Genomic DNA, 9902 nt, shown 5'->3' on the forward strand with positions numbered 1-9902 from the left:
AGATATTATGTTTGTGATTAAATATTGAATATCTAATTAAATAACTTAAATATATAAGTAATTATAAACAAATATTTTAAATAATAGATATAAGTATTTTACTATATATGAGATGATACATATATTAGATGTTTCAAAATCTAACCATTTAAAATTTTTATATTGATTAAAAACTTACAGTTTATATTGTGAGGATTTATTACAAATTTACCAACGTTAACTGGTACTTTTGATTTCTTGATGAATGTGTGTTAGTTTTCTTTGTATGTCCAATGTCTAATTTAACTTCCAACTGAGATTCTTTTTGAGAGTGTAAGTGTGGTCTGGGGGACTCTGGAAATTGCTGTTAATTGTTATATCAGGACAGCAGGTGCTGTTGCAGACACTGTGGGTCATGTCATGTTTACTGTGTGTGCATCGGTACAGTAAGAAGCTGGTTGATACCAAGTATTTCACAGAGTGCATTTGACTTTAGAGCTTTGATTAGTGAGATTTGGGGGTGCATTCCGGTTTACTGTTAGAGGAGACTTTAACGTATTAAAAAATGTTAATACTATAATTTAATCGTCCTTTTAAGAATCTATCTTTAATGAATTTACTTTAATAGATTATCAGGTATCTTTTAACGTAAAATATTTCAGTGTCACATTTTGAATATATTCAGAAAGTTTTCATCAAGAAATTTGCACCATGGTTTGAATGGGTTCACTTTCTCACTGTTGTTTTGTCTTCTGTAAACACTGGTATGATACAGTGATTAAAATATTAGCTAGGTGACTATGAACAGTTGTAGTTTTCTGATAATTTTTAGATGATCATTTAGGAGTTTCTCAACTAGGGAGGAGGGAAATAGCTCGGTGGTAGAGCACATGCTTAGCATGCACGAGGTCCTGGGTTCAATCCCTAGTAGCTCCGTTAAAAGAAAAAAGAGTTTCTCCTCTAGGGGATGACCTCTTGTTAGAGAGAGGGCAGTCTCTTAGGATGGCTTGCCTAGTTTGACATGCTACTTACTCTAGCTGTGACTGATGTCTGAAAAAGTTTACCTATTCTTCAGAAATAGAATAAGAACTAACTTTACTTTATTCAATAGTAGGAGGAAAGAAGATTTCAGTTAGTTCTAGTCAAGAACAAAAATGTACTATATTTTAAAATACCGTCACTGTTTAGAGTCAATTTTCTGTGTTTCATATATGAAGAAAAGAAAGAAAACAATCTGGTGTTTTGTATGTCTTGGTTTTCAAAATTGTGTTAATTTCTAACACTTCTGTCTTTGATAAGGGACTTGCAACAAAGCATTGCCAGAGAACCTAGTGCTCCTTCAATTCCTACACCTGCATATCAGTCCTCTCCAGCAGGGGGACATGCTCCCACTCCTCCAACTCCAGCGCCAAGAACCATGCCGGTCAGTAAGCAACCACATTTTTAAAAGGGAAGTTTTATGTTACAGCTTGCTTGCTGTAAAGGATAAAACAGACTTTATGTTATAGAGAGATACTGATCACCACTTTCATCAGGACCAACCTTCTGATGCTTTGCAGTGTGAAGAATACAGCATCTCTCATGAATTCTAGTCCCAAAATGTTTCACTTGAATCTAATCAAGTCTTTAGAACCGACTTTCACTTTGTAGCAAATACATTGATAAAACAAGAAGTTAAATCTTGCCATTAGAAAATGCTTGGACAGTCAATAACTGGGACATTCTGTAAGACACCCAGCTTGGTCTTTTCTAAAAGTGAATGTCATAGGAAAAAAAAAAAGTCAGGGGCATTGTCTAGATTAAAAGAGGAAAGATTCGTAATAATCAGATGCAACCCATGAACCTCAATTGGATCTTGGTTCATAAAAAACACCTAGAAGAGCTTTTTTTTTGATAAATAGAGAAACTTGAATGCGGAGTGAATACTCAATATTAGGGAGTAATTACTCATTTTCTCAGGGTGAAATGGTATTGTGATTATGTAGGATAATATTAGGAATTGTATGCTGAAATCTTTAGGGCTGGTGTTCTGAAGTTTGCAATTTAACTTTCAAATGGTTCTGCAAACATATAGATAGATAAATATATGGATATAGCTAAAGATAAATCAGATATGGCCAAATGTTAGTAATTAATGAATTGGTAAATAGGTGATTATTTATGGTAGTATTCTTTTAAGTTTTCTGGTGTTTGAAATTTTTCCTGTGAAAGCTCACGGGGCCAAGGGGAGATTACAGTAATAAACTGTACCTGGCCCACTCCTTCCTCCCACCTCAAATGTCTGACCATTGATGGGCGCAGGAATGAGCAGTAAATGATTAACTGTTAGCCATGAGGAAGAGAACAGTGGCTGTGGAGTATCCACAAATTGGAGAATTATTTTTCAGCTACATTTGTAGAGTGATAAGCCCACACTTAACAATGGGAATTAGAAATATATTTGGTTGGATTCTAGAGTTTCTCATATGCCCTCATTTATTTTAATTGATAATTGACAGAAACATGATACGTCTTGTAGTCAGTGCTGACTTTTTCTTACAGCCTACTAAGCCCCAGCCCCCAGCCCGGCCTCCACCTCCTGTGCTTCCAGCAAATCGAACTCCTGCTACTGCTCCAGCTGCAGCTCCAGCTCCAGCTGCAGCTCCAGCTCCAGTGGGCACCGGCACCACTGCACCAGCTCCATCGCAGACTCCTGGTTCAGCTCCCCCTCCACAGGCCCAGGGACCCCCATACCCCACCTATCCAGGGTATCCCGGGTAAGGCTGAAACTTTGTACATCCCAATGAATTAGCTAATATTTCTAGCTCTGGTTAAATTTTTTTTAAAGTGTAGTCAATTTACAATGTTGTCTTAATTTCTGATATACAGCATAGTGATTCATTTATGCATATATATATAAATATATTCCTTTTCATATTCTTTTCATCATAGGCCATTACAAGGTATTAAATATAGTTCCCTGTGCTATACAGTAGGACCTTGTTGTTTATCTGTTTTATGTATAGTAGTTAGTATCTGCAAATCCTGAACTCTGAATTTATCCCTCTCCACCCCTGCCCCGCCTTGGTAACCGTAAGTTTGTTTTCTTTGTAAGTCTGTTTCTGTTTTCTAAATAAGTTCATTTGTGTCATTTTTTTAAGATTCCACATACAAGTAATATCATACGGTATTTTTCTTTCTCTCTCTGGCTTACTTCATTTAGTATGATGATCTCCAGGTCTATCCATGTTGCTGCAAATGGCATTATTTCACTTTTTTTAATGACTGCGTAGTATCACATTGTGTATATATACCACAACTTCTTCATCCATTCATCTGTCTATGGCCATTTAGTTTGCTCCCATGCCTTGGCTATTGTAAATAGTGCTGCTTAGTTAATCTTTTAAAAACAAAGTCATCCCTTCTCTGAATGGAGGTATCATAAATGAATAAGCTTCATTGTCAGCTCACAAGGAAATATGCGTTAAATAATGTTATAGTCACTTTATTTGAGTAGTTGAATAGCCATTTCCCAGGCTTACTTAATATGTCTTTAGTTCTTACATATGGGGTTTATATTAAATGCCATCTTTACTGTATGGAATTCAGAATATGTTTCCCTGGTTCTCTTTACTTAGGTGTGATAAACCGATGGCTGCTTTTTCTGAGCTTAGCATAGCAAGATTGATAAGGTCTTACTTATATACCTATGCTTTGAAGTCTTGGCATTCTGATCAACTGTTGAATAGAAATCTATCAAATTATGCATGTGCTTTTTTTTTTTAAGTTTTAAAAATTATTTTTTTTTCGGAAGGGATTAGGTTTATTTATTAAAAGTTTGCTTGTTGATTTTATTATTATTAATTTTTTATGGAGGTACCAGGGATTGAACCCAGGACCTCATGCATGCTAAACACACACTCTACCACTGAGCTATATCCTCCCCCTGCATGTACTTTCTTAAAAATCATCTTTCTTTGGGATAATTTTTTTAATCTTAAAAATCCAGAATTTAACTACCTTTTGAGATGTCTTCCAAACTGTACTTAGTATATTATCTCTTCCAAATACTAAAATTTTGTGAACAGTAAATTTATGAGCATTGCAGTGTACATTGAATTTTGTGAAACAGAAATGTTCTTAGGTTGCCACGTTAAAATGAGGGGTCTCTGTTTTTATTCCTTGTTTATAGTTGAATATTTAGTCTTACTTCCTTCAACAATCTTATTTTTGGGGTAGTATTAAACACTTGGTTTTCTTCCATTTCAGTTAATAACAGGATAGAGCACATTTCTCTAGCAAGTACCTTGATACAGCTGCTTTTTCTCTCCACTGTTCTTCAGTAGACTGAGAAATAGAGAAAAATGGCTTTCTAGAGGAAAACTTCATTTTAGAATAATTATGTTTTATTTTCTAGTACTTGATTTACCAATCCAGTGTTTTGTGTTCTTCTTCCTATCAGGTATTGCCAAATGCCCATGCCCATGGGCTATAATCCTTACGCATACGGCCAGTATAATATGCCATATCCACCCGTGTATCACCAGACCCCCGGACAGGCTCCGTACCCGGGACCCCAGCAGCCTTCATACCCCTTCCCTCAGCCCCCACAGCAGTCTTACTATCCACAGCAGTAATATGTCAGCTCAGAAGCTCAGCTGGTTCTGGTCAAAGGAAAAGAAATACCAGCCCTGCAATAAGTGTACTAAACTCTACGCTCTGGTTAATAGAACGTACTCTGCTGTACTGAATGCAGTGTGTAATTTCTGTCTGCGGCTAAAAGCTGTGCCCAGTTCCACATTTGATTGCACATTGAGATTTGCTGCTGTTGCAGTACAAACACTAGGTACAATAGGATTTGAAATAAATGACATTGCAGTTCATGAAAGTTGAAAATGAGAAGTTAAACCCACAAGCGAAATGTTTGAAATGATTGTACTTATGTCTACATAAGACGTGATTGGAACATCAGATACTTATTACAATGACGGTTTAAGTACTCGTATTTGAGAAAACTAAGTTTTCTTTCTCTTTTGGTTTATTGATTTGGTTTAATTTTCATTATGCTATTTTGCATAATCAAAACACTGTAAATCTTATAATTTAAAAATAAATTACTTAAGAACAGTTGTCATTGTTATGTTTTGTCATTGATTCTCATTACTGTCTAATTTCTTTCTGGTATTAGTCTCTCATTTTATATGTACGTAAGTTAAACAGATACTGTGTTAAGTGCATGATTAGTGCAAGGTTAATAGTCAGGTTCAAGTACATTTTATAGGAAAACCAAATGAATAATACCATGATTTATCTTTCATAGGCTGATTAGTAAGTTAATTTTGCCATTTACTTTGAAAAAATCCTATAATGTGGAAGAAACACAATTGCTACCAAAGAGTCTTCAAATAAATATACAAATAAATATGTATAGTTAATGTTTTATTATTAGCTTCTCCAAGAAATCGATGCAAATTGTAGTAATTTTTTTTCATAACCTAGTTAAAATAAATACATGTCATTAACAATACTATCTAATGTATTGGAATTGTTTAAAGAAAATTTACTTGTACCCTTCTACTCCTTTCTTTCACCTTACTGTCTTAACCTACTAACATTTAATGCACAATGTATGTGAATAGATCTAAGCCCTTTCATTTTTATGATCCTAAAAGATTGAACTATTTTATAATTCAGGGAGTGCGCAAAACAATTGTTGGGAGCATATGCCATTTCTGGAATAGGCTGTGTATTTAATATTCATGTCTGCTGTTAGGGTAACTAATCACTATATAAACCTCAGTGAGACATGCATCGTGGAATGAGAGAACGAGAAAGGAATGAGTTGTCTAATATCACAGTGGGATCTGTTCTGTGTGAGGTTCATTTCTGAACACACCAGGCATATGAGCAGATTTCCAATGAACCTGTTTATGTTTATTTTCTAAGTTTTAACGCTGACCTTTTCTTGCATTATTTTTTCACTTAAGTGATACTGTCAGTTGGTCCACTGTTGTTCTCATTTGACAGTTTGGGTTTATAGTTTAAATGTTGGACTGAGGGTGTGATTGTAAAGGAGTGAATTGGTTTAAAATATATGTAAATTAAAAAAAATCTTACTTTATTGTTGTATGTAGAAAACTTGAAGGCATGTTACTTCAATATAAATGAACTTTACATGGAATACTGAAATTGGTTTAAAGTTCAGTAGTTAAACCTTGGCAAAAATAGTTCTTTACATATCATAGCTAAGTTTTATTAATGTGGAATCCTCAAAGTATGACATGGGCTTGTTTGACTCGTGTAAATGGCACTTAATTTCTATATTCTTCTTCAAGGTATCATTACTAACATGAGATACTCAGTGAGATTAGGAATATTCCAAATTGCTAGTTTATGATGCCCAATGATGCAGAAAAAAGAAAAAAAAAAGTTGGCCTGAATATTCTCTTGGGGAAAGAAGGCACTAAAGAAAAGCGTTAAGAGCATCCGAGGGCCAGAAGAGAAGTTGCAAGGCCATTTAACCCATTCCCGTGCTAAGACCTGCTCCCGGAGAGCCACGGGGAGTCTGCTCAGAAACTTTAGGGAAGGAGGCTCCACAGCCCCTCATTGCAGCCTCCCCAGCATGCCTGACTCGCTCAATTCTGTTAGCAAACCCTGGCTCATCCGCTCTCGTCAGTCCGCTCATCATTTAGATGATGGAAGATGCTTTCTTTTGGTCACCTGAGTCTTGGTACAGATAGATGACCAGGTTTCTGCAGCCCTTCATTGCTGGGTCTGACTGCAAGGGACTGTCTAGTTCCATTAAGGTGACTCATGGAAGGAAGTTGCTCTTGTGTCTATTTTGCATTCTAGCTGACAAGAAGGAAGCCCTCACTGGGATTATTTTTGTTACCATACTTCTTAATCCTTTGCTTAACTTCCCATATTCCCCAGAATACCCCAAATAGTTGTTATGGATAATGCTTTTTATTTAGAGGCAGGAGAGTGTTACTGTGGTTCAGGTGTGTTGTTCCTATGTTTATAATTAGGCTTTTTGACAATCTTTCTAAACTAAAGAAAGGACATCATTCCTGGACCATTTATGTTGGGATTTGTAATACTGTTTTCAATATGGACTATATTTCAACTAATAAAGCTCTGCACAGAAGAGCTGGTCTGAAGTGGGGGAAAAACTAACTTCTCTCATTCCTTGTTCCTAGTTGGGAGACAGACGGCTTCACTCTTCTCAGTCTGGTGTAAAGTACTGGTCTACTCCTGTGCCCCCCTTGGTCTTTATTCTCATTTAAGAAAAATAGTCGTATGTCACTGCAATCTTTGTGCCGCACCCAACGATTTATGAACTCCCCCTCCCCAAAAACAAAAAAAGAAGAACAAGGCTTCGCGGAGCCTTCTGTCCCTGATTTTCTATCCCAGTCAGCAGCCTTTCTAGTCAAAACAGATTAAAAAAGTATTTTCCATGAGAGCATTACAGTTTGCAAAAGTGCTTTGTACACATCTTCTAGTTTCATAAACATGGCAAAGTGCAATTTGTTAAGTAGGTTTCAGTTTGCTAATGAATTTTTTTTTAAACAGTATATTGGAAGGATCTTGCTACAACCTTGTGGCTTTTTTTTTTTTTGGACACTTGCAATTATTAGTTGATTCACAGTACAGAACAGGATACAAAGTAGGAAAAAAACAGTGCTATAGCATTATAATTACTAGTTTAAAAATAGGCTTTAAAATTGGTTGATTATAAGATTTACATTGAAGAGCAAAGAAGGAAAAATTATATTTTTAAAGAAAAAGAGAATATTCAGGCTTTATTTCTGGTATGAAGTTTATATTTTTTAAAAAATCCTATATTATCACACCAGAGATTTTAGATTCTTTTCTGGTTACAAACATTGCTGGTAGTTGGATTATATTTTTATTGTATTCATTTCTCTTAGGGAGAAAATTGTAAAGAAAACAAAAGGTTCCAGATGAAATGTATCCTAGAAATAAAAGTTGAAAGATTCTTACTTCCTTGTAGTATGAATTCTTATTTAAAGTGTTTATGCCTCAGCTTTTGTATTTCTATAATTTCTTCGATAAATAGTGGTTTGGGAAATTAAAAAAAATACCCACTGACTAAATGCATAAGACTGAAAAAATAATTTTTTGTGTGTTTTCTTACAGCTGTCAACCCTATAATTGATCAAGGGTGGAGCAATTTTTCATCATGTATGATTTGGCCCATTTCTTTCGAATGAATAGTCTCTTCTTCAGGGGTCATTTTAGGGGTTAATTTTTGGAAATGTTTGGCAAGATTACCACATTCAGTTGATCAGGGGAAGGGAGACGGTGAAATACGTTCATCTTTTAAAACATAACTTCTTATTTTCTTCCTACTTCTCCCGTGTTTTAAGGTCAGATGCAGTTTTACTATGTAGCTCAGGATACACAATTTATCCGAAAATGTATTGATTCTGTATGTCTTTCAAATATATTGAAGTCGAACATGCTAGCTCTAGGAATGAATCGGTATTCTGAACCCCTGTTATTTGCGTTGAAAATCTATAGCAATTGGCATAGTTAAATCTTTTGTTGTTGTTCCTTGGTTTTTACTTACGTGGCATCTGGGTTGGGCGGTACAGAGAGTTCTCACTGAGGGGCCTGGGAACCTTGGTGTGTGGGGTGAGGGGACACCGGGGACCTACAGGACCCTCCCCAGAACTTGGGTTCAGATTCAGCCTAAAGGAAAGTGACTTGAGAGGCTCTGCCTGTGGTGGGTGGGGGTGGGAGGGAGGAGGGGCTGCTTCAGTTTATGACCACTGGGAGGGCAGGATTGGTCTAGGAACTGCCTGTGCCCCAGAGAGCCGCAGGCAGGCCACTGCTAACGAGGGTCCCCGGGCACTGGCCGGTCTTGCCTTTGTACATAATTCATCTGGGGCACATACGAGTTGTCGGCCTTAGCACTCTGCCCGCAGGGGGACCCTGGCTTCTGTCAGCTCTGTGGCTCCTGATACCCTTCCTTTTTGCTTAAAAGCTGCTTACATCCTTTTCAGCCAATGACACCTGTGATACAGGTAAACAGGTACAAGTCTTATACCTTCGTGTTTCTTTTTAAGTTTTCCTGTATTTGTAACTGTATAAGTCTACGCATTTTGAAGCCATGTGATTCATATTCATGCCAGTGATGTCTGTTGTGAACATGAGGTGACCCTTTTCTGTTCCTTTTTCACTTTTCAATTTGTTAAATAAATTTTCGCCTCTGTTTTTTTCCTTTCTGGATGCATTAGCGAATTTTCTGACTTGCGTGTGCTTGCCTTGGTTTTAGGTGGTAAGATTTAGTTATATGACTCAGTTTGTGTGTGTGTGTGTGTGTGTGTGTGTGTGAGTGTAATCTAATAGGAAAGTTGAACTAATTTACAACTTTGTTAAAATTATAATCCTATGACCTTCTGACATTTCATCTGTATGGAATAGGTATTTTGTTTCCTTTCCTATCTTTCATTGCTTGAATTATGTTTTCTTTTTTCTAATTGTTCTGATCGTTAATACTCTTATTTTCTTCCCTCCATTCTCAGCCAGCTCTTGTCTTTTTCTTATATATTTTTGTAAACAGGGTTTAGACATGTTAGTGTCCTATTGTTATAGTATGCATTTCCTCTTGATTACAGTTGTTGACCATTGCTTTCCTTTTTTTTAAAATTCGGTTTTATTATTACTCAGTTTATTTTGTCACTTGCTTTGTCTCTTCAGGTGTTTCTTCCTTGCCTTTTAGCACACCTTTAATTTTTGTTTTTTGAAAGGGTGACCTGATACATTAGGTAAAAGGAACTGGGGTGAACAGGTCTTTAGCATGAGGATTTATGTTTATCTGGCTAGGAGTCAGACTGGTTTTACTACTTGTTGCTGGGTTATTTGTAGGTGTCTGAGGCTTCCATTTCTCCTAGTATCCTTATTTTTTTTCTCCTGTT

The 9902-nt window shown here is 36.3% G+C and overlaps 1 protein-coding gene across 1 annotated transcript in view; it reads left to right on the top strand.

The window, feature by feature from the left end:
- The window catches only part of PDCD6IP (programmed cell death 6 interacting protein), a 57715-nt gene extending 52630 nt beyond the window's left edge, over positions 1-5085 (top strand). Inside the window, exons 16-18 of the mRNA XM_006200630.4 lie at positions 1279-1402; positions 2521-2735; positions 4421-5085. Of these exons, the coding sequence (XP_006200692.1) occupies positions 1279-1402; positions 2521-2735; positions 4421-4595 (514 nt within the window). The 3' untranslated portion in view covers positions 4596-5085. The remainder of the gene's footprint in view (positions 1-1278; positions 1403-2520; positions 2736-4420) is intronic.
- The last annotated feature ends 4817 nt before the right edge of the window (positions 5086-9902 follow it).

Source organism: Vicugna pacos, chromosome 17 (assembly GCF_048564905.1).
Source record: "Vicugna pacos chromosome 17, VicPac4, whole genome shotgun sequence".
NCBI lineage: Eukaryota > Metazoa > Chordata > Mammalia > Artiodactyla > Camelidae > Vicugna > Vicugna pacos.